At 33.9% G+C, this 25,785-nt stretch overlaps 1 protein-coding gene across 1 annotated transcript; it reads right to left on the reverse strand.

The window, feature by feature from the left end:
- Positions 1 to 1,018: 1,018 nt before the first annotated feature.
- On the reverse strand, positions 1,019 to 24,777 carry LOC131951148 (ATP-binding cassette sub-family C member 2-like). The gene is made up of 27 exons (XM_059313485.1): positions 24,766 to 24,777; positions 24,180 to 24,308; positions 23,501 to 23,622; positions 14,526 to 14,648; positions 13,561 to 13,845; positions 12,706 to 12,883; positions 11,089 to 11,275; positions 10,764 to 10,897; positions 10,399 to 10,536; positions 10,015 to 10,161; positions 9,606 to 9,684; positions 9,439 to 9,505; positions 9,087 to 9,213; positions 8,488 to 8,664; positions 7,838 to 8,005; positions 7,227 to 7,433; positions 6,282 to 6,519; positions 5,756 to 6,066; positions 5,331 to 5,530; positions 5,069 to 5,195; positions 4,806 to 4,907; positions 4,531 to 4,680; positions 4,164 to 4,322; positions 3,370 to 3,536; positions 2,919 to 3,113; positions 2,278 to 2,365; positions 1,019 to 1,144 (listed from the first exon to the last, which is right to left on the reverse strand). The coding sequence occupies exons 1-27, from the start codon at positions 24,775 to 24,777 to the stop codon at positions 1,019 to 1,021; spliced, it is 4,143 nt and encodes a 1,380-aa protein (XP_059169468.1).
- Between the last annotated feature and the right edge of the window lie 1,008 nt (positions 24,778 to 25,785).

Here is a 25,785-nt window from a genome sequence, read left to right on the forward strand (position 1 = left end):
GGCTACCTATGTAAAAACAAACAAGCACGAAATTATAAAAAGAACTAAAAACTTACCCAGAGCTGATGTTGTGTGCAAACTTGTAGCATTTCTACATTGTAACAGGTCGCTTGTTTTATAATAGAAATAACTGAGCCCTAAGAAATACTTAACTGATCATAAATCTAGAAACGCAAAGGCATTGACAGATAGGAGTAGACTAGATCAAGACAGCCTATGTCCTTTTAACACAGGTTATATCCATTAATGTACTTTCTGAATGATCATTCTCAGTCAAAACCTAAAATGTGCAATGCATTCATGATCCTCTTGTACTGTATTTAATATTCTATACTTTTTGAACCATTAAAACAAAGATAAAGTGTGTGCTCTGCTGGCGTAAAGTAAGTGTTCACCTTTGGTGCGGCGGAAACTAAATTCTCGTTCGTGCGCAAATATGCTCAAATGGGCTGTGGGAATTTCCGAATGAAAATGTAATTTAAAGTTTTTAAACACCGATTATTTCGGCTGAGCATGTTGCTGACCACACTATCCCTTCATGAGCTCATGTCATATAAAATGTTGAACTATACGTCACCCGTCCCGTAGCCCTGCCAGGCCCGAAAGGCAACGTTACCATACACATCTGAAAAGAAGTCACACCGCAACTTCGATTAATTTGATATATTTTCTAAGCTTGTAGCTAATATGAATAAATTATTTAAGCTAACATCAAAATAATAGCAATAAATTGGAATTCGAAAAATTTGAAGGAATGCTACTCTTAACCATAACGTAAAATTGTGCCGAAGATTATTTTTAATTAAATTATAGTATTGAAAGACTACAATAGTTCAGTATTTTATTTTAAATCTACGAATAAAAGATCTGTTAAGAGTATCCTATCTCAAGTTAAAACATGTAGAGGGGGTGGAAGCAAGCGTTGTAATGGCCATATTCCGTACTTTTGTCTACCCTTAGCGATGAAATATCACTTTCTCTTTGTATTGCTATTGAAAGATAATAATATTATTGAAACCTAATAGAAATAATGAGCAGATGTATCTTTAAAGATATATGTTAGATAACGCATTAAACTTTTCAATCTCAAATAATTTTTAAATCGGACAGCCATTTTGTTTTCGAGCGAGGCATTCCGTGCAAGCTGCAAACTTCAGACCTGGTTGTTCGTTTGTATGATTAAAAGTGTGTTTTTACATAAGAATAAAACATGATTTTAATTTAAATCTTAAAATGAGTGTGTATATTTATATTTAAAATATAATCTAATTTAAATGTTTACACGTATATGGTTGTGTATTTACAAAATAATTTAAGAAAATTAAAAGAGCACTGCACAAAGCTACGCTAAAACAAATCGCACATTTTCCAAATCCCTAACCCTGTTCCTAACCAAAATCATATGCGTAAATTTCACCCTATCCCTAATTTTTATAACCCAACCGTTACTATTAGAGCGGCCCCTACCGTTACCGATAGCATTATTATTGCTGTTACTATTTCCGTTATCTTTACTATTACCAATATCATGACCGATATCACAGCCCGTATCATTACAGTTCCCCTTAATACAGCTCTCACCGTTACCCAAAGCGATGGGTAATTAACAGAGGGTAATGTCCTACTGCAGTTTTGTGTCAGAGTAAGATCCTGGGAGGTGGAGTATTTGACAGGGATAATTTTATCCGGTGATAATTACGTTGGTGAAATGAAGGGGATGGGGATTATTAATAATTAAATATGTAAAAATAGTTATTTATATGAACAATAACAACCGTAGGTAAAGATTACCTGCCCTAATGTTGTGGTATGTGTCTGCTAATTGATCAATATAAATGTTTTCAAATGGCTCCAAAATGTATTTCCATATATTCATACACATGGCATATATTGATCACAGTTATGAAATAATGTTTGCTTTTGGAGTATATTTTACTACTGTAAAATGCTATGCAATAAAATTAACAGACAAACCCATCATCAAACGTTTGGTACCAGATTTCTCATACCAATATGTTCATGTTCAACTTGATAATGCAAAATAATCTATTTATTTTAAAGCTTGATTGCGCTCACTAAAGATGTTCACAAGTAGAAATATGTTCTTTATTCGATGAAGCATTCACTATGTTTCACTTCTTTTTGTTTGTGTGAGGAAATGTCTCTATATACTTTAAGATACCAATATTTAATACGCCTATTAGGTTTTATATACTAAAATAAAGCCACAACAGAACTCATGAAAACATTCACTCAACGGGTATCATAACAGTGAGCCAGAGAATAAAACTTGGATGTGCTGTTCTGTAGTAAATTGCTTGGACCATCCACTTCTATAATTTTACCTTGCTCTAGCACAATAATTCTGTAAAAGACACCAAAAAAAATTAATAACGAAACTTTTAATTGATATTTGTGTGCCTCTGTATATTTATGTTAACTTTATATTATAAAACCATCACATTTAATAAAATCCATAGGATTTTTTAAAAATCTATAAAATCCAAATTTGCACAAAATTCAACATAGAATATCATTTCACATACTGTTAGAAACATTTAACATTTAGTATTTTATAATGTTCTGTTACGATGAGAGATACAGAAGAGAATTTATTGTCTCCAGTTGCGTCACGTGACTGGTGGGGTGGGGGGCGTTCTGCATTGGGTGAAAGAATTTAGGGGAGTGATACCATGATGAAAAATTGTAAAACTTACATTGAAAACAAAGATCTATTAAGTTAAAAAAAAAATTAGAGAGAAAGGGATGACACCTAACAAAAAAAAACTGTTAGAGAGGGTGAAGTGACACCCTCAGTTATCGCACCTAATGACGCCCATTATTATACCAATGGTGTTTCCAAAAACTAAATTCATGATTTACATCTATCAGTCATTCGACTTTGATGTCAGCATTACCTGTCATAGTCCATGACTGTATGAATTCTATGGGCTATGGTGATCACTGTACAGTCCCTGAAAGCAGTCCTTATAGTTTTCTGAATAAAATCATCTGTTTCTATGTCAACTGATGCTGTTGCTTCATCAAAAACTAAAATTTTTGTCTTTCGCAGTAGAGTTCTGGCTAGGCAGATAAGCTGTTTCTGTCCCACGCTAAGCACAAACAAATTGGAAAGTAAAAAGAATGTTTCAAAGATAAATTAGAAAATTAAAGGTATTAAAAAAATTGAGGTATCATTTTGAAGTAAGCAGCTAAATAATAAACAATTTTTGACCATGTTTCTTCTAGTCTAATGCAGCAATCGAGATCTGATGGGTTCCTACCACTGTTTTTTATTTGTTTTGATGTGTGTCTTAAACATGTGAAAAAAATGTAATATCGTATTTGACTGTATGTGATTTTACAAACCTGAGATTTTCTCCCCCCTCCCCCACATCATATTCCAGCTGATTGGGCAACTGTTGAACAAAGTCTTTAAGGTTGGCATGTTCTAAGCTATCCCAGAGTTCTATGTCAGATTTTTCCTTGGATGGGTCAAGGTTCATGCGCAAACTTCCAGCAAAAAGTACTGGATCCTGAAAACAGTTTTCATGAGCTGGAGATAATATTCGGATTCACATCTAATACTATTTCATAATAGGTCAGTGTTAGTGTAAACATGGTGTTAGTTTCTTACAATGTTTTACTCATAATTTAATAGGTGTCTTGGGGGTCATCCATAAATGACGTCACGCTTTATTTAACGATTTTTATCTGCTCCACTCCATCACACATCGTCGCAAAAAGCCAGACCTACCCCACCTAAAATGACGTCACACATAAATTGCAGCTGAATTTGTCTTAAAAAAGATATGTTATTCAAAATTTTGCCTGAACGATGTCAACATAGAGTATTTTAATCAATTGCTATTAAAATTTATTAAGGAGTTTTATAAAATGCGAAATAACGGTAAAAATTCGTTTACTAGCTTTGCTTTTTTATAATACAAAAGTGTGATGTCACGCCATCTGAACCCCCCTCCCCTTCATTACACACCGTCACAATATTACGGATCCCCCTTTTTCTACGAGTGCGACGTCATTTATGGACAAACCCTTTGATGATAATATCTAACATAAAGATCAGTACGACGAGTATTTTTAAAAGTTTGGTATCCGGATAAAATATTTTTGCTGAAATAACTTTTAAGATCACTGTCTACCTGTGGCAGTATGGTGACAGCATGTCGAAGTGTGTGTAGCCCAATCTTTGAAATGTCCACACCATCTATTACAATGTAGCCACTTGCTACTTCAATCAAACGGAAAAGGGCAAGAACCATAGAAGATTTACCTGCCCCTGTTCTTCCTACAATTCCTATCTAAGATAGAAAATAATATTATCAAGTCTAAAAAAATACATCTATTTCGTTGTAGTTTAAATAATATGCAAAAAATAGTTTATATTTGTAAATTGCTCCGCAAAAAAGTAAATTAAACTTTAAATAAAAGAATTTTCATAAATATTAATTCTAAGATAAAACTGTATTGGCTCAATTGAAAAAAAGGGAATAAATTTTTAAGTTTTACCTTTTCTCCAGCATTTATCGACACATTGATATTTCGCAGCACAAAATCTAATCCTTCTCTGTATCTTGCACTATAATTAACAAATTCTATATTTCCATTCAGTGGCCACACGCCTGATAATCTACTGTCATCTGGCAAAGTCCAAGGAGCCTGGGAAAAAAAAGATTATTTTTATCACTATTTTTGTCCTAAAAAAATTCATAATTTTCAATGTTAACATTTTCAAAAATACTAAATAATGGTAAATTTGGTAAAAAGTTCAATATTATTTTTACCTCATTTTTAATTTGTGAATATTCCTGAATTCTTTCCACAGATATAATGTTTGATTCAAGTTCGCTTGACATTCTTGTCACTAATGTCATGTCATTTGTTATCTTCATAAAAAAACATGATCCTTCATTAAAATTTCTTAAAATAGACATGAAACTAAATATGATTTTAATTATGAAATGTACACTATATATCCGTACTTTAAAATATTAAGAGGAAGTTACAAGAAGGCTATTGATTTTAAAAAAAATAGAATTAATCTTACCCTTAGTATAAAAGTGATCGACAAACTGACCAGTCCTGGTTCCACTTCCCCTCTGTTGGATATTGTAAAGAGGGTTACACCAGCAATTAAAATATATGTAATAATGTCCAAACGGGTTTGCATCCATCTGTGAAAATGGAAATTTATGGTTCTATTAAAAAACAGATTAAACTTAAACTTATGACTAAGAGGCTACATTTGAATTCATTACATGAACAATGCTGTTCAAATAGATTTTATTCCTAATGTAGGGATTACTTACTTGTTTGTTGCATACATGATCATCATAGGTCTTTGAAAGAAGTCGACCTTCACGTGAGAGTCTTGTGTGAACCTCAGCTGCTGCCTGTGTGCTCTGATGACAGTCAGACCAGACAGTGTCTCGCTGAAGTGGGCAAATACAGGTGAGCGATTTTTGGATGCAATTCGCTTCAGCTGACATGATGTCTTGATATAATATTGCTTGAAAAAACAATTTAGAAATCTCAAAAAATAAGAAAATTGCTAAGAATGTTTAGCAAATATTTGATGGACCTATCTTAACCTTAAAATAAATTTTATGAATTAACCAGAATAAACATCAATACTAATACTTAGTTAGACCAAGCCTTATTTTTTAAAATTTAGAAATTGAAACTCTTTACGAGAAAAAATGAATTATATATATATAAGTTAATGTATCTTTACCTGCACAATAATAAAAAGGAAGACAGCAACAAATAATACACCAAGAAATCCTGGAAAAACGTAGCTAATAATACCAAGAATTCCCAAAGCAAACATCACATGCTCGAGAAATATCTCCAAATTTATAAAAATTGCACTGTCTAGAATATCCAAATCTTGACTAAACCTGTTCAAAATTCTACCCATGGGAGTTGTATCAAAAAAACTCATGGGTGCTCTTAGAACTGAATTTATAAGTTTTGCATGTATCCATCGACAGGTGGTCACATGACGGAACTGGAACAGCCCTGAATATATCAAAACGCATAAAGCTGTGGACAATAGTAAAACACCATATTAGAATATGTTATTTCGGATCATTGAACGACCAATACTTTAAAATCTTTAAAGAATTTTTACATATTTTCCCACATTTAAGATATTTAAAAAGTATTAGATTGCTATAAAAGCATTATCAAAATAAAACTGAAAAAAAAATCTGGCATGTTATGTTCAGAAATCTGTGTAGTTTTAATTGCAAACTCACTCTGAATAGAGCCCCAAATTAGATAATACAAAATATAATGTCTATTTAAGTCATTTCTTTCCAGGCTTTGATCTGGTAACTCTGTATTGTTGAATAAATGATTATCCCCTATCCACATTGTCAAAGTTATGTATGCTGCATTATAGGCAACATGGAAACCACATATTAAAACAGCTGTCAGTAAAACATATGGTACGCCATAACCTTTGATGATATCTAAATAAACTTCCCATTTGACCTGAAGATAGAAAATTGTAATTAGAATAGTTTTTGTAAATGATAGAGCAGTAACGAAAGTTATTATAGATGCATGGAGTGATAAATCAATGATCTATACTTTTCCGGTTTGAGTTTCTTCCAATGTAATGAGTTTGCTCCTATTTATGGACACATCTTTCTTTTCTTTTAGCGTCACATCAAAATTACTGTAGATTTGTTAAAAAATATATACTCATCTATATGCAATTTACAATAAATAAAAAATACAATTCAAATTAAATGAAAGTTAAAGTTTTAAAAATTTTCATCTTATTTTTAAAAAGTTTTTATGTGAGTTTAGAAAAATTAAAATTGCTTTAACTTTTCTAAAATTAAACGATAAAATTTCACTTGCTTTTGAATGATTCTTTGCATTCTGTTCTTCGTGTTAGTAGTATTTTCAAACATATTTTCTGTTTAAAATTTTTTTAAAGGTTAGAAACACTTTTAATTATTTATATCTCGAAATTGAAGGATTAATATATATAACGTCAACAGTTGTTTACGTAGCCTACACATTTTTAAAAAATAGACAAATACATTATGTAAATCATATAAAATCATTTAATTTTACTTTTCTTTCATATATCATACACCTTAAACATTAAATTCTTTTTCACTGCATTAAAAAAAAATATAGTAATTTAAATAAAAGTTAAATAACAACTAAAGTAAAGGTTCAATTACTATGACAAGTTTACCAGATTTATCCCAATCAGATTCATTATCAGTGCTCGTACTATCAGATATCAAGTGTATTATTTTTTTGAAGCATTTGTTCCCAAGATGTAAAATTTCAGGGCCCCCAGAATCTACAATTTTACCATCATGCATAATAACAACCAAGTCCACGTCTGACAATAAATGAATTCCATGTGTGACTAGGACACGAGTCTGTTAAAATTTTAAAACAATGTTTATTTTAGTTACATGATATTTTTGTGTTAAAATGCAATTAATAATAAATTTTAAAAGTATTATTTTTTGCTTGACCATTAGGGGAAGGCATGTTGGATGGTAGTGTATGGCTGCAGACCTGATGTCTAGAGTTTGGGTCCCAGGTTCTTGACACTTACTGGAGCGATAACAATTCTGATGTATACCCAACCTATAATTTATGCTACTGGACATAGTGCAGACCATACTAAGTCAAAGAAACAGGTGAACTCTAGCTCACATTTCTTAAAGAATTGGCAGAAATTAAAGGTCTGTGTCCATGCATGCTATTTTTAAAATAATGTATATAGAAAAAATGATTTCTAATAAGTTTTAAAAACAGAAAATCAACCACTATCAACCTTCTTTTTTAAAAGTCCAGTGTTGCTGATAACATTTTGGAAGATGTGTTGTCCCACATGGCTGTCCACTGCACCCAATGGATCATCAAACAGGTAGATGTCAGCCTGGCTATAGACAGCTCTTGCTAGAGAAATTCTCTGCTTCTGTCCTCCTGACAAGTTCACTCCCTTGAAAGAAATTGATCGACGAAAAATCATTTTTTTTTAAAATGTGTAATTAAAACGTTTAATTTGTGATTTATTCCTATATTAAATTCTAAAATTATTATAATTTTCTTAAAAGTGTGTGTACTAATGTAATTACTTTTTGCGTATGTAGTAATAATAATAAGTATCTTTTAATGCTAATTATCTTCATGGAGTGTGGGATTCATGCAAATACTTACAATATCTTAAAATATGTGTGATTTAATAATTCTATTTACATTAAAAATGTGTAGGTATTAAAAATTTTAATTTTCTTAAAGATATAAGTACATAAATAATTCAAATTATCTTAAAGATGTTTTTTAATAATTCTATAGACCTTAAAGATTTACACATATTAATTAATCAAATGTTCTTACAGATGTTTGTATATTGATTAATCAAACAATCTAAATGATGTATGTGAATTAATAAATCAAATTATCCTATTGATGTATGTGTACTTTCTCTCCAATTTCTGTCAGGTCAGCAGCAGGTAAAATCTCCAGGTCTTGGTTCAAAGCACAGGCAGCAATGATAGTAGTGTAAAAAGTTGGATCAAATTCCTGCCCAAATGTAATGTTCTCTCTCACTGTTGTATTCTGAATCCAAGCTTGCTGTGGCACATAGGCTAGAGAGGACTAGAACAAAATAAATAAATTAAAATATATTTTATTTATGAAGGATGATAAAGGCATGCTTTAATCTTAAAAAAAAAACAAGTGTATTGGTATTTTAGCAAGTGATTTTCTAAAGAGTACATAAATTTAATAATTCAACTTAGAGACAAGGTACTCTTTTTAGTTGTAACTATGTTTTTGACGTAAATCAGCAAATTGCTATTATTACATTTCTTAGTTATTAGTAGTAAACAAAAAACGTTGTAATACGAGCTTTAATAAATGCCATCACACAACTATGACTGATGAGGTAGGGACGGGTTAAATTTTTTTAGATAAGTGTGTTAAAAAGGAGAATTAAGAAAGAGTGATGCGATTGGTTTATTTAGACTATATTATTTTTATTGTTTCTATAACCAGACCACTTATGTAACAATTCTTACATTGATATTTGAGCTGCCTGAAGTTCTGTTCATCTCTCCCAGTAGAGCTAGCAACAGAGATGATTTCCCAGCACCGACTGACCCCACCACAGCCACCAGCTTGCCAGGCTCAATCTTTAAATTGATGCTTGAAATTGTAAAAAAAAAATTACATTATACCGAATAATTTTTCACAAAATCTTAATTCAGTTCGATTGTAGTTTTCATTACAAACTTATATTTTATAACATTTGTGACTGCATTTGTTCAGTTTTTCATATCATTAATAAAAAAAAATGTTATACACATTATTCACACAGGCAAATATTTGTAAATTTTTTTTTGAAATCTTATCTATAAGCCATTAGCATACTTTCTAAGGACATTATTTCCTGACTTTTCCCATGAAAATGAAGCATCGTTTATCCTTATGGCGAAATCTGTAAAACGTTATTAAGTTTAATTAATTAATACATTAATGAATAAGTAGATAAAAGATATTATTTCAACACTAGAAGTTGTTTATAAAACTGATTTTACCATCTAAGGTGTTGTATTCACTTGAGTCAGAATCTGCAGCCTGGAGAAATTTGTTAATTCGAACAATAGAACCAGCCATCTAGACACACAGATTAAAAGCAATTGAAGTTTTGAAAATTAAAATAATCAAAATAACACTATTTGAAATATGTTAGCTTAAACTTCAATAAAAGTAGCAATAAAATTAATAGTCCACGTTTTTTTTTTACTGTTCTCTCTACCACAAAAATATATTATTGGACCCGATCTCTAGCAATCTGTTTTTAAATTAAATATTTCTCATTATTAATGATCAGATATTCCACACAAAGCCTGAATAATTTTACCAATCAGATACATCCCACCATACTGAATAACAAATTTACTAATACTGTTTTAATATCACTAAAAAATGATAATATGTACATACTTTGACAGCATATTTTATATGGAGAGAACAGTTTGTGATGACTTTCTTTATCAAATTTATATAATTGATTGCAACAAAAGCTATTCTTGCGCTGACTAAATGATGCTCGTTAAAAGTGACGTAGGTCACCAGCATCAAAAACGTAATCTATAAAAAAAATTAAAATATTTATTAATTCGGATATATCATTTCTAGTTAAATAACTAGGATTTAATTTAAATCATTGTCTAATTTTATAAATTAAAAAAAGAAAAACAAATGTATTTTTTCTCAAATTTACTCTGTAAAAAAAACTTGGCTCTTGGTCCTAATTTTCATAATGTCTAAAAAAATTTTTACGCAAGAATTAAAATGGACATCATTTATTTTATTTTTATAAATTACCCAGAATGTTGCTCCTGTGTAGGCAAAAGTGTCAATCCAGTCACACATTGAGTGTTTCTGTAAAACCTTCAGTTCTTTTTCTCTAATGCTCATTATTTTAGAGATAAACATGGGTTCCCAACCATATAGCTTTATAACCTGACAATAAAACAATCATTGCAATATATGAAATAATATTTTTGTTACATGAAAAATATAGTAAGTCACACTGATATTTTTATTGACAGTTATATATATATATATATATATATATATATATATATATATATATATATATATATATATATATATATATATATATATATATGAATCATTCACCTCATAACTAACTTCACGGGTAAGAATGTACACGCGAAAATATTTACCTTAATGCCTTGCAGTATTTCACTCATTGTGTTTAGTCTTACATCTTTTACTCCCATCATCTCTTCGTGATAATTTCTCATTTTTTGTGTTATAACGAGATTGATTATCAACATCAAACAAATTAAACCTAGTCCTAAAACAAAGGAATTATGCATTTAATAAATAGTGTAGTGTGTAGTTTGTATATGGGAGCTAACATGGTTTTTAAAATGTGCTTTTGATTTTCTTTTTTAAGCAAAACAAAGCCGATTTTGTAAAATGGTTGGGTTCTTTTTCTGATACAATAATTGTATGGAAATCTAATATGTTTACTACTATAATTACCTGAAAGCATTGCTAGTCCAATGACAGTATACAAGAAGAAACACCCAAAGAGAAAGAGCAAAATACTCATCCATATCCAGAATGCACCATTTATACACAGCTCAATGTGATTTGTGTCAACAGACATCAAGTTTGAGATTTCCCCCAAACCGAAGATTTTTCGAGACTCATTGGACAATCGTATCGACTGAAATGCAAATAAGAGTATCTAATTAAATGTCAAATAAAAGTAGGCACTACATGTTTAAAATTAATTAGGTTTTGTTTTTCACAGTGCCCCTAAACTAATTTCTCTTACACTTTTGTTTAACACTTACACTTTCGTTTCACTCTTTAAGGACCATAAATATTTTGCACAATTTAAACATATTCTACTTATACTTTTACATTTTGGGTAAAATGACTAATGGATTCGATAAATCTATATATATAATTCTCTTCTGGGAGCCGTTAGAAAACAAGCTGCAAGCGCCTCCTTGCAATCCCCTCTTTCTCACTATCACTACCACCCCCACCCCACCCCCACATTGTCTGGTGAGCTGTGCTCACGCTGTTTACATTTTACAATCATAGAGACGGGTTTGGTGACGGCTATTAGGGGCAGATAATTTAGTTTGAAACGATTTTAAACTTAGAGGAGGTAACTAAGAGGAGGTTGCTTTCACGTGGGGGGAGGGGGGTTTAGTGTTTTTAAGCAAATATTTTCAGTGGCAGCATTGGTACCGTCGAATTCACAAATTATAAATTACTGAAAAGTAGAAAAAAAACAACTAAATAGCGGCGTATGATACGCAGCGGGTCGGCTCGTTATAAATATAAGACAATGCATCAATGTATTGAATTTTTTTTTTCTAAATGCAGCATAAGGACAGTGTCCTGTAATGAAGACTACTAATGCGAGTTATGGCTTCTATCTATGTCGTTTTTTTTAAAATTCCAGCTATGATCAGACCAAGATGTGGCTTCTAGAACATGAGTAAATTCAGTCTAAAGAAGTAGTTTTTTTAAAGGCACAGTGTGGCTCTGTTATATTTACACTATACTTTAGAAACCATTTGAAAAGAAACGTAAGTATAAGACTTAAAAACGCAATCACAAAAGCTTGGCATAAGACACATTATTTTTCGTCTTGTATTCATTCTGTTCCTAAGCACACAGCACGGACATTTTCATTTTCTCAGTTCAGGTACTGGAGTCACTTAAATGCTTTCTATTGCAAATTATTTTTACAAATTTTGTATTAAAATTACTTTTATGTTCAAATAATTCAATTTTAAATTGAGTTATGAAACATTTATGTTCAAATAATTCAATTTTAAATTGAGTTATGAAACATTAATATATCCAGCATAGTGAACGTTTCCTATAGTGAAGATTATCAACAGTAACACGACGTATAGCGCCTTTCTTATTTTATAAATTTTATTTAGTTCATAATGTCTGTTCTGTTTTATTTTGTGGGTTTGTGGCAACTCTTGCAACTTTATTTTGACCCACTTCTAATGCAGACAAAGACGACATGTTTAATATTCGTTTTATGTAGTTTATTTTAGAAAAGGTGAAGTAGACAAAAACAAAACAAAAAAATAAGCAGATGGCACAAATGTATTAAAATACCTTTCGAAATATGGCGCCAATAGCAGCACTACGTACTCGAATGGCCAGTCTGTTACTTAGGTACTCGGATGATTGGCTAAAAACTGTGGTCAAGATCTTGGAGGCTAAAAGCAACATCATAAGGACATAACCATGCCAGTGTGGCTCTGTTGTATTTACACTGTAGTCTATCAACCAACTGAAAAGAAAAGTAGTCATGAGACTAAGAAATAGCAATCAGAAAAAAATATATAAAAAATCCAACATAAAATGGAATTTTATATAAAGTCTAAATCTTGGCTAAAGTGTTAATTTATCTTTTGTTTTATTTTTACCGTCAGCAATGATACTTTACGGTGTTTTTTAACTATTCATCTGCACGATTTCCCCCTAAACACAGAAGCTAAGAACCACTATTTTTAAAATCTGATTAGCAACACCTAGGGTAACTGTTCAACCCTTGCCCAAATCCGCATCCAGCTTTTATATAGTTCTAAACCAAACTGTTTTGCTTAGTAACACATTTACCCCCCTCCCTCATATAAATTCTTTAAAAAACATATAAAGCCTATAGACATTACTGTGGCCTTTTTATATAAAAATCAGTGATCATTTTTAGACTAATATTTATAAACAAGACATAATTTCTATTTCATTGGCCGATAGAATTTAACACCGTGCGGCTGTTAATCGAAGTCTAGGACAGTGCTCTACAGCTTGAATTTGTTTAGTACGGCATATGAAGTCTACTTCCTCTGGATACATAGGGCAATTTGCTAGAAAATATTAATTATTTTTTACACCTACACAAAAAAATTAGAGATAAACGAAATTTTGAAAAATTATTATTTTATAAATTGATTTCCTTCAACTCACCCTAGGATGATTGGGGAAAATAAATTCATAGCCACATAAACCAACATCCCAATATTGCAATATAAAAAGTCCCATCTGAAGGTTAAAAACAGAGCCATGAAGAACGATCTTTGTTTTGGCTTATTTGTTTCATTGCTAGCATAGCTCTTGACGGCGTCGTAGGATCGTCTCTCTGTGTCTTCACAGTTGTTGGCGTCCAAAAGTTGTGTTTCTTGTTCATCGCAGCTTGGCTTAGCTCTTATGCACTCCCAGGGTCTCAGACGCAACCATTTCCTTCTTGTTGAACTGTCAATAAATATAATTATTTTTTTAAGTGATTTTTAATTTGTTTTTAATTTCGTAGTGGGTTTGGGTCGTACAAAATTATTAGATTGTTGTAGGATATGCATAAAAACATCTACAAAATTGTGTCTTAAAATATGACGTAGAATGCGATCCCATTCTATCTAATAAAAGCACCTCTCACGAATCAAACAGCGATGGATTAAGTTTATTCAGTTCCTCAAAGTATCAAAAAATTGAGATGACTAATATTGTTGAGTTATACATTTTAAACCGACTAGGTAGTCCAGTCGTTCAAATTTGGTTGTAATATGTTGAAAATTTTGAAAGAGCAGCTCTTTGTGAAATCGAAAAAATAAAATATTATTTTAAAATATTACGTATCATGATGAAATTTATAATTAATGTTAAGGTACACAAAAAATTGAATATGTATTATATATACAATAGTTTCCACGAATGTGCACAATTAGCAGTTTTATTTTTAGCGTTCCTTTTTCTGGATATGTCAGCCATATAAGCCCGCATTACTTTTACGCAACTAGATGTGATATTGTCAGATAATGTGGGTTTTTGTGTGAAATGCCTAATGGCTTTCAACTATTCATTAGAATGTCAATAAAACGACACGTGTTGCGTGGTGTAAGATAAAATGTTAACTAAGATAATATCAAAGTACCTACCTGTGGGCTGTAATTATGGAATTTTTAATGAGCGCATCTGTTACTTTTGCTGATGTGTCGTTTGGAGTCAAATGGTATGCGTCATCGTCTTGTATTGGACGCTTGTATCCCAGACGCATCAGGCTTGAAATACAGACAGAAATAGTTGGTTTTAGGTGTTGAACTGACGTGCGTGGGTGGGGAGAGAATGTTGGTTAACAAATGTTTATATTGCCCTACCGCAAGGTCGTGAATGAATTGATGTTTGAATTCTATGTCGGGCTAAATGTCAGAAATCTATGTACGGCTAAATGTCAGACATCTATGTCCGGCTAAATGTCAAACATCTATGTCCGGCTAAATGTCAGACATCTATGTCCGGCTAAATGTCAGACTTCTATGTCCGGCTAAATGTCAGACATCTATGTCCGGCTAAATGTCAGACTTCTATGTCCGGCTAAATGGCAGACATCTATGTCCGGCTAAATGGCAGACATCTATGTCCGGCTAAATGTCTGGCAACAACTTACGGTTCCAGCCATGTGAAGGAGATCCAGGAGTAGTATATTAGGTCACTTTTGATTATTATTTTTGGCGGAGGTGGGGAGGGTGAGGAACAATGACATATAGTAAAATACTCGGGAGCAGGATGCGCGGGTGGCGCAAAGACATATAGCAAAATACTACGCCAGCTGCCGCAGCCTGGCGCATCGGGAGGGTAAGGGTGGGTGAGCAGGATGTGGGGGTGGCGCAAAGACATATAGTAAAATACTACGCCAACTGGGGTTGGCGGAGGTGGTGGGGAAGTAGGTCACCTTTTGGTGACCTTGTGACGTAATTAGTAACATTATGACGTAATTAGTGACTTTGTGATGTAATCATTGACCTAGTTACGTAATTTTAATGCGTTTTTTAATGAGTTTTAATGAGTTTTTAAATTTTTAATCAATTTTTATTGACTAGTTACGTAATTTGATTATTTGTTTACTTTTTAATTAATTTTTATTGACCTAGTTACGTAATTGGATTTTAATGAGTTTGAATTTAATGTTGTAGTTTTAATTAATTTTTATTAACGAGTTACGTAATTTGATTATTTGTTTGATTTTAAATTGTTTACTTTGTTTGTTTACTTGTTGATTATTTGTTTACTTTTTAATTATTTTTATTGACGAGTTACGTAATTTGATTATTTGTTTACTTTTTAATTATTTTTATTTTGTTTATTTTTAATTTAATTTTATTTTATAATTAGTTAAATTATTATTAACTAGTTACGTAATTTGATTTTAATTACTTTTGTTTATTTATTTATTTGATATATTTCTTTTCTTTGTTGTTTAATGTTGTTTATTTATTTGAATGTATGTATGTTTTAAATAAAAGACTAACACTAGCCGTGTACTTTGTGAATAACATCCATTAAAGATAACGATCAGCCACAGCTGTTACGTATCGACCCGCCCGCGAAGTTTTCTCACCGCTGCCCGTTTTAATGGGAATGTATTGATCGCACCCACGGGCCATCACACCTAATTAATTTGGTCACGCCTCGTGGGTTTATGTGTTGTTCACGGAAGCGAACACAGCAGGGGGTATGATAATTAATTGAAAGAGCTAAGTGTCTCTCCGTGAAGCCAGCGTTAAGTGTGGGAACACCTGTTACCACGTTAATCGATTTTTCCCCGCTCGGTTACTAGAGTGGGAAGCCATCACGTAACAGCTGGTGCTGTAATTACCCTGAGTAAGGACATTGGTTGTAACTATTCGCTTATAGCGAGGGTCAGCGAAAACAAAATATATTTAAGGGTTGGAATTTTCTTTCAACCACCGTTAAGTCAGGTTTGAGACGAAACAAAGTCTCGGTAGGTTCGTGTTTTTTTAATTGGCGACAGGGCGACTTGGTGCGTTGGTACGTGAGGTATGCGGGTAGACATGTTTTTTTTTTTTTTTTTTTTTTTTTTTTACAAGTCTGGAAAAGTAATTACGTTTTTGTATGACCGTTCCGATTTTCTTTTGATCTGACCACCATTTGACCACACTGAGTCAGATAAATTTAACAAATGTTCAATACATAGTCGCTTATAATAATATGGGTGAGGGGTGTAAGCAGGCGGGTGGTGGTAAGGTGGTAGTGGTAAGGTGGTGGTAAGGTGGTGGTAAGGTGGTGGTGGTAAGGTGGTGGTAAGGTGGTGGTAAGGTGGTGGTAAGGTGGTGGTGGTAAGGTGGTGGTAAGGTGGTGGTAAGGTGGTGGTAAGGTGGTGGTAAGGTGGTGGTGGTGGTGGTGGTGGTGGTGGTGGTAAGGTGGTGGTAAGGTGGTGCTAAATTTGTTTGGAGTAAAGGATATATAGTAAAAGATTCCACCACCTAAGTGAGGTGGATTTTAATTTTAATTTTTTTTTTTTTTTTATTTTATTTTTTTCATCATCTGTTAACTTTAAGGTTCTATAACTCTATATATTTTAATACGTTTTTTGATTCAAATGAGTTTACTCCCCCTAACGTAAGTACATGTAAAGAGGGATTTCCTATAGATCTGTAATGAATTAGGCCTTTTTGACTATGACTTGTTGCCCAGGTGTTGACATGATACACTTTTTTGAGATACATGTACACACACACACACACACACACATACACACGTACACACACACACACACACACACACACACACACACATACGCGCGCGCGCGAAATTCATACTAGGTCGATAAAGGCGGAGAGAACTTATAGGTATACATTATCATGGTGACAACAAAAGCGATCCTTATTTTATTTACATGAAAGCGTGTTTTCCAAAAAGTGTCGCCATGCCGTTGTCATTTTCGCAGCGGGGTTTATTTTAAGTGCACCCAGTGCACAGTTGTTTACATTTTAAAAGAAGTATCACGTGTCTTCCCCATAGGTCTTCCCTAATAGAGAAACGAGAGGAAAGACAACTGTTCTAAAATTAGAACAGCCTTGTCTACAGACACGAGTATCGTCCCTTGTGAAAAAAATTCGCGTCAGAATCCTTAACTAAACAGTCAATTTCTTTAACAAGTTAAAAAATAATTTAGGAAGACAAGGGTTAACAACATTAGACGCTACCGTTTTTGTTTCCTGTGACGACAAGGCACAATACACTTTTTTTATTTTATGTCTCAAGTAGAGGGGTGGGAAATTTTTTCTTTGTAAGTGTGTTGTAAACAATGGGTAGAGGAAGCGATTACTAGGTAAGAGGGGAGAGAATGTGACGTCAATCGCGATATTTGAAAACATGGCGATGTTTAATCTCAACCAAAAAAGGCAATGAACCTAGAAGGAAGACGAATATATATATATCTTAGTCTTGCAGCAGATTGCCTTCCCATGTTCGCTTTAGTATTACAGTTTTCATCAAACTTCTTTTTGACTTGAACTTCTTTAATTTTTAAGAAAGTTTACTTATACATAATACATTACGTCTAATGACAATTTTTTATTTTTACCACTCAATGTATTTTGTTTTTCTATATCTTACATTGTCATCTTAATTTTTGATCACCTTAGTAAAAATTTGCTTAAGATTATAAACTTCAAGTTTTAAAAAACAACAACGTTGTAGTGCGTCGTGTCAAATGACACACCGTTTAAAATGTCTACATTTAAAGTTCACCAAAATAATGACGTAAAAACTAAATATGATATGACGTTAGCATACATATCATTCAATCTAATCATTCTAAAGTACAAATCAATAATTTTTATTGATTAAGGGGCTGGGTGAGTTATTTTTATCACTATTCGCCCTTCCCCTTCCCTTTGTCCGCAACCCCTTTCCCCTTCTCCCATCCCTAACCTCAATACCAACCGTACCACTACCCATTCTATACCATTAAAGAGACAAAGGATGTATGACAATCCTACATTTATCTACACTCAACTAATATCACAACTCCTAGACACTACTTCAACAGACTGCGATATGTAACTTGTAGACACCACTCCGTAATGAATACCACAGGCGCCCTACCTACATCGACAACTTTGTCCGCCGCCCTCACCCCATCCCTAAACAACCGATAGATAAACACATCGTACCACTACCCACACTATTCCCTTGGACAGACAAAGGACAAAGTAACAGACAAACATTTATCACCCTTCGTTTACTGTCACAAGTGACAACGTTCCCATCCAACGCCAAAACATCCATGGCCGAATTTCGAAACCAGCCTCGTTGAAAACTCCCCTGACCCTAGTTTAACTTTGCCTCACCATTTCCAAAAAACAGTAATGTACCAAACATCCATGTACCAATTTTGTTGAAAACAAAGACCGTCCCACTCTAGTGTAAACTCTACCCCGACCAACTCCGAAACAGGGATGGGCCACGTTTGAAATCTGCCTCGGTGAAAACAAAACCATCCCACAGTAGTATAGACTCGGCCCCTATCACTTCCAAAACATGCATGTAGTAACTTTGAAACCACCCTCGGTGAAAATTTCACCGACCCTAGTATGAACACAGCCCCTGTCCATTCCTAAACATACATGTACCAACTCTGAAACTCCCCCGACCCTAGTATGAACTCGGCTACCAACAATTCCTAAACATGCATGTCCCAATTTTGTAACCTGCCTCGGTGAAAACTTCACCGACTCTAGTATGAGCTCTACACCTACCGATTCCAAAACATACATGTTCCGAGTTCAAAACCAACCTTCACCGACACTAGTATGAACTCGGCTACCAACAATTCCTAAACATGCATATACCAACTTTGTAACCTGCCTCAGTGTTAACAAACCTCCCCGACCCTAGTATGAACTCGACTGCCAACAATTCCTAAACATACATCTCCCAACTTTGTAACCTGCCTCGGTGAAAACTTCACCGACCCTAGTATGAACTCGACTGCCAACAATTCCTAAACATACATCTCCCAACTTTGTAACCTGCCTCGGTGAAAACTTCACCGACCCTAGTATGGACTCTACACCTACCGATTCCAAAACATGCATGTTCCGAGTTCGAAAGCACTCTCGGTGAAAACTTCATCGACCCTAATATGAACACGGCCCCTAACAATGCCAAGGACGCATGTACGAACTTTGAAACCACCCTCGGTGTAACCAAAACACATCCGTCCCTAGTGTAAACTCTACCGCATCCAACTCCTAAACATGCATGGTCCGAGTTCAAAACCCAACCTTCACCGACACTAGTATGAACTCGGCTACCAACAATTCTAAAACATGCATGTATCAACATCACTCTGTGTTAACAAAACTCCCCCGACCCTATTATAGACTGGACCCCTAACAATTCTAAAACATACATGGACTAGCCTCGAACCCTGGCTCGGTGAAAACGTCACCGACTCGTGTATAAAATCTGTCCCAACCAACTCCAAACCTTCCCTGCGCACCCGGATAAAAATAACTCACCCAGCCCCTTAATCAATAAAAATTATTGATTTGTACTTTAGAATGATTAGATTGAATGATATGTATGCTAACGTCATATCATATTTAGTTTTTACGTCATTATTTTGGTGAACTTTAAATGTAGACATTTTAAACGGTGTGTCATTTGACACGACGCACTACAACGTTGTTGTTTTTTAAAACTTGAAGTTTATAATCTTAAGCAAATTTTTACTAAGGTGATCAAAAATTAAGATGACAATGTAAGATATAGAAAAACAAAATACATTGAGTGGTAAAAATAAAAAATTGTCATTAGACGTAATGTATTATGTATAAGTAAACTTTCTTAAAAATTAAAGAAGTTCAAGTCAAAAAGAAGTTTGATGAAAACTGTAATACTAAAGCGAACATGGGAAGGCAATCTGCTGCAAGACTAAGATATATATATATTCGTCTTCCTTCTAGGTTCATTGCCTTTTTTGGTTGAGATTAAACATCGCCATGTTTTCAAATATCGCGATTGACGTCACATTCTCTCCCCTCTTACCTAGTAATCGCTTCCTCTACCCCTTGTTTACAACACACTTACAAAGAAAAAATTTCCCACCCCTCTACTTGAGACATAAAATAAAAAAAGTGTATTGTGCCTTGTCGTCACAGGAAACAAAAACGGTAGCGTCTAATGTTGTTAACCCTTGTCTTCCTAAATTATTTTTTAACTTGTTAAAGAAATTGACTGTTTAGTTAAGGATTCTGACGCGAATTTTTTTCACAAGGGACGATACTCGTGTCTGTAGACAAGGCTGTTCTAATTTTAGAACAGTTGTCTTTCCTCTCGTTTCTCTATTAGGGAAGACCTATGGGGAAGACACGTGATACTTCTTTTAAAATGTAAACAACTGTGCACTGGGTGCACTTAAAATAAACCCCGCTGCGAAAATGACAACGGCATGGCGACACTTTTTGGAAAACACGCTTTCATGTAAATAAAATAAGGATCGCTTTTGTTGTCACCATGATAATGTATACCTATAAGTTCTCTCCGCCTTTATCGACCTAGTATGAATTTCGCGCGCGCGCGTATGTGTGTGTGTGTGTGTGTGTGTGTGTGTGTGTACGTGTGTATGTGTGTGTGTGTGTGTGTGTGTACATGTATCTCAAAAAAGTGTATCATGTCAACACCTGGGCAACAAGTCATAGTCAAAAAGGCCTAATTCATTACAGATCTATAGGAAATCCCTCTTTACATGTACTTACGTTAGGGGGAGTAAACTCATTTGAATCAAAAAACGTATTAAAATATATAGAGTTATAGAACCTTAAAGTTAACAGATGATGAAAAAAATAAAATAAAAAAAAAAAAAAAATTAAAATTAAAATCCACCTCACTTAGGTGGTGGAATCTTTTACTATATATCCTTTACTCCAAACAAATTTAGCACCACCTTACCACCACCTTACCACCACCACCACCACCACCACCACCACCACCTTACCACCACCTTACCACCACCTTACCACCACCTTACCACCACCTTACCACCACCACCTTACCACCACCTTACCACCACCTTACCACCACCTTACCACCACCACCTTACCACCACCTTACCACCACCTTACCACTACCACCTTACCACCACCCGCCTGCTTACACCCCTCACCCATATTATTATAAGCGACTATGTATTGAACATTTGTTAAATTTATCTGACTCAGTGTGGTCAAATGGTGGTCAGATCAAAAGAAAATCGGAACGGTCATACAAAAACGTAATTACTTTTCCAGACTTGTAAAAAAAAAAAAAAAAAAAAAAAAAAAACATGTCTACCCGCATACCTCACGTACCAACGCACCAAGTCGCCCTGTCGCCAATTAAAAAAACACGAACCTACCGAGACTTTGTTTCGTCTCAAACCTGACTTAACGGTGGTTGAAAGAAAATTCCAACCCTTAAATATATTTTGTTTTCGCTGACCCTCGCTATAAGCGAATAGTTACAACCAATGTCCTTACTCAGGGTAATTACAGCACCAGCTGTTACGTGATGGCTTCCCACTCTAGTAACCGAGCGGGGAAAAATCGATTAACGTGGTAACAGGTGTTCCCACACTTAACGCTGGCTTCACGGAGAGACACTTAGCTCTTTCAATTAATTATCATACCCCCTGCTGTGTTCGCTTCCGTGAACAACACATAAACCCACGAGGCGTGACCAAATTAATTAGGTGTGATGGCCCGTGGGTGCGATCAATACATTCCCATTAAAACGGGCAGCGGTGAGAAAACTTCGCGGGCGGGTCGATACGTAACAGCTGTGGCTGATCGTTATCTTTAATGGATGTTATTCACAAAGTACACGGCTAGTGTTAGTCTTTTATTTAAAACATACATACATTCAAATAAATAAACAACATTAAACAACAAAGAAAAGAAATATATCAAATAAATAAATAAACAAAAGTAATTAAAATCAAATTACGTAACTAGTTAATAATAATTTAACTAATTATAAAATAAAATTAAATTAAAAATAAACAAAATAAAAATAATTAAAAAGTAAACAAATAATCAAATTACGTAACTCGTCAATAAAAATAATTAAAAAGTAAACAAATAATCAACAAGTAAACAAACAAAGTAAACAATTTAAAATCAAACAAATAATCAAATTACGTAACTCGTTAATAAAAATTAATTAAAACTACAACATTAAATTCAAACTCATTAAAATCCAATTACGTAACTAGGTCAATAAAAATTAATTAAAAAGTAAACAAATAATCAAATTACGTAACTAGTCAATAAAAATTGATTAAAAATTTAAAAACTCATTAAAACTCATTAAAAAACGCATTAAAATTACGTAACTAGGTCAATGATTACATCACAAAGTCACTAATTACGTCATAATGTTACTAATTACGTCACAAGGTCACCAAAAGGTGACCTACTTCCCCACCACCTCCGCCAACCCCAGTTGGCGTAGTATTTTACTATATGTCTTTGCGCCACCCCCACATCCTGCTCACCCACCCTTACCCTCCCGATGCGCCAGGCTGCGGCAGCTGGCGTAGTATTTTGCTATATGTCTTTGCGCCACCCGCGCATCCTGCTCCCGAGTATTTTACTATATGTCATTGTTCCTCACCCTCCCCACCTCCGCCAAAAATAATAATCAAAAGTGACCTAATATACTACTTCCAGGATAAAACAGCAGCCGATGTCTCAGGGTTATGTGACTGAGGAGGACAGGAATAAATCAGATTTTAAATGACACAACCTGGTGATGTTTTTTTTATAATCATGGGTACATCTTTTAAACAGAGAACCCTAGCTGGTATAGAGCTAGAGTTATTATTGAAATGCGTTCCGTGGATGCCTTTTTCTAGTAGCCAATTAAGCTTGTACATAATTATATCATTACTTGCTGAAAACAAATTGTTAGAAGGTTACAATTATTTTTTTTAAATATACTGAATTGTTCAATATTTACAGACCTGTGATTGAGCTGTCTTTAACTAATTTAATCAAGGCATCATAATAACATGGGACCGACATTGCCTTTGTCACCCTGACTTTACCTAGTGCACCAAACTGACGTAGTACTGACCTTGTCTTTGACCCCATGGTACTCAGCAAAACACGTGACCACAAACAGCACTGTTGTCGCCACGTAACGCAGTACAACCACGCTAAAGTTGAATGTTTCATTTGCATATTCCTAGACATGTTACAAATGAGGATCAAGATTTAAATATTAAACAAATAAATACAGTGAGTTACTACTGAACTGAATTTGCTATGGAAGCTACAATCATGGACGAAATAAATAAGAGACTAGTAGGCAACAAGGCCTAACGTTTTACTTTTATTTTAATTAATTTTATTTTAATTTACGCTACGTCTAATCACAGCAAAAATAAACTCAAACACATCCCTCACTTCAGCGAGTAAATGTCCGTACTTTTATCATTTCTGAAATAGCTTACCCATACATTCATAGACGAAAGGACCCATTCTGTCGCATGAACGAACTGTCTATTTCGCGCCCAGACCCCCCTCCCCCTACCTATTTACATAGCCATCCACGGTGTTGCTAAAGCTCACCCCCTCCTTTAGAAAGTTCTTAGGCCAGTCACTGTACCATAAGAGTTTTATTTATGATGTCATACTATTTTGATGCATAAAATAGTAATGTTAAGAAGCAGTTTTTATTTCTAGTTTTATTTTTAAACTGTAAAACAATTTGAATACATGAATGAATAAAACACAACTCACTCCAGTCATTCCCTTTTCAAAGATTTTCACAAGCAAGCAGAACGATGCCAGGGACCAGTAGACAAACATAGGGAAAGATCTGACAACGTTACGTGATTTCTCTAGCACAATGGTGCCTATGTAGAACATCTGAAAAAAGATTCAGCCGTTTAGTCACTAGCGTCTTCATATACACATGGGTCACGTTAAGTGTGATTGGCAATATTGCACAAAGCGACTGACGCTGCCAAGCTAGACTCTCGAACTGTGGTCTTTAATTTCTTTTCCTTGGGATGTATCTAAGAGCAGCTACTGTGACAAAAAAGTCTCTTTACACAAGTAAAAAAAAAACGAAATATCATAACTGGTACAACTCATAGTTTAAACCTCCATGTGTGATTTGTTGGTATAGAACTAAACCTTAGGTTGTAATGGCCTCAACCGCTCCTGTTCTAGTCATTCGTTTATAACATCCAAAAGCAAAATTTAAGATTTTATTCCTCGCCCCTTCCATCCCTCTATTCTGCATCGTCAAGAAATTTGACATTTGACTAGCCTCGCCTCTTAAGCATCTTGACCAGATGACCAGTAGTTAGAGTCAACTTACCAACATGAACATTCGAACCAGTATCACAAGAAGTTGTTCAGACACTGTTTCCTCCGTCACTAGAGCAACAGCCCACGTGATATCAGCTGCCCCAAGACACGAAGATAAGATCTAAATAAATATTCAATTTGTTACAATAATTTTGGTTAAGCTTTTCAGCAGAATATTGATGTGGCTCCAATTGTCGATTATATTTTTAGAAAAACAATATAAAATACTTATTTAATAGAATAAACTTTAGTCTTCTTTTTAATGATTTTGACTCAGCAATATATGTGTACCAATTTAGAATCCCCTAGTCTAAGTTGAGTTTTATGATGAGAAAACGTACGAGTTTAGCAATAAAAATCCAGCAGACCGGATGTTTGTCACGTGACGAGGTCAGCAAGTGATACCAGTAGCACGGGGTCGTAAGTAAAAACCAGAAGGCCGGCGCCAGCTCTAGAACTGTGTTCTGGAAACATTCTGAGAGCTCGGGCCATGTGTTGTTTGACCAGGCTAACGAAGAGTCCTTGAGGAATGGGAAAGTTTACATTTTATATGATTTCTAATTAGAATAGAAAAGTTTAGGTTTGACATATTTATTAATTAGAATAGGAAAATTTACATTTCACATGTGTATAAATCAGAATAGGAAAGTTTACATTTCACATGTGTATAAATCAGAATAGGAAAGTTTACATTTCACATGTGTATAAATCAGAATAGGAAAGTTTACATTTCATATGTGTATAAATCAGAACAGGAAAGTTTACATTTCATATGTGTATAAATCAGAATAGGAAAGTTTACATTTCACATGCTTACTAATCAGAATAGGAAATTTACATTTCACGTGCTTACAAATCATAATAGAAAAGTTTACATTTCACATGTTTACTAATCAGAATAGGAAAGTTTACATTTCACATACATACAAATCATAATAGAAAAGTTTACATTTCTCACGGGTACAAATCAAAATCCGGAGGTTTAAATTTCACACGTTTACAAATCGAAATTTGGGAATTTACATTTTAC

The sequence above is a fragment of the Physella acuta genome, unplaced genomic scaffold, assembly GCF_028476545.2.
Source record: "Physella acuta isolate Inbredline_101_S28 unplaced genomic scaffold, ASM2847654v3 ptg000008l, whole genome shotgun sequence".
Taxonomy (NCBI): domain Eukaryota; kingdom Metazoa; phylum Mollusca; class Gastropoda; family Physidae; genus Physella; species Physella acuta.

Bases quoted from the DNA above. Each gene is read 5' to 3' on its own strand.
- LOC131951148 (XM_059313485.1), bottom strand. The intron at 10,898-11,088 runs GTAATTATAGTA...CCTTTGTTTTAG, and splicing joins TGGACTAGCAATGCTTTCAG to GACTAGGTTTAATTTGTTTG. The intron at 4,681-4,805 runs GTAAAAATAATA...TTTTTTTCCCAG, and splicing joins ATTCACAAATTAAAAATGAG to GCTCCTTGGACTTTGCCAGA.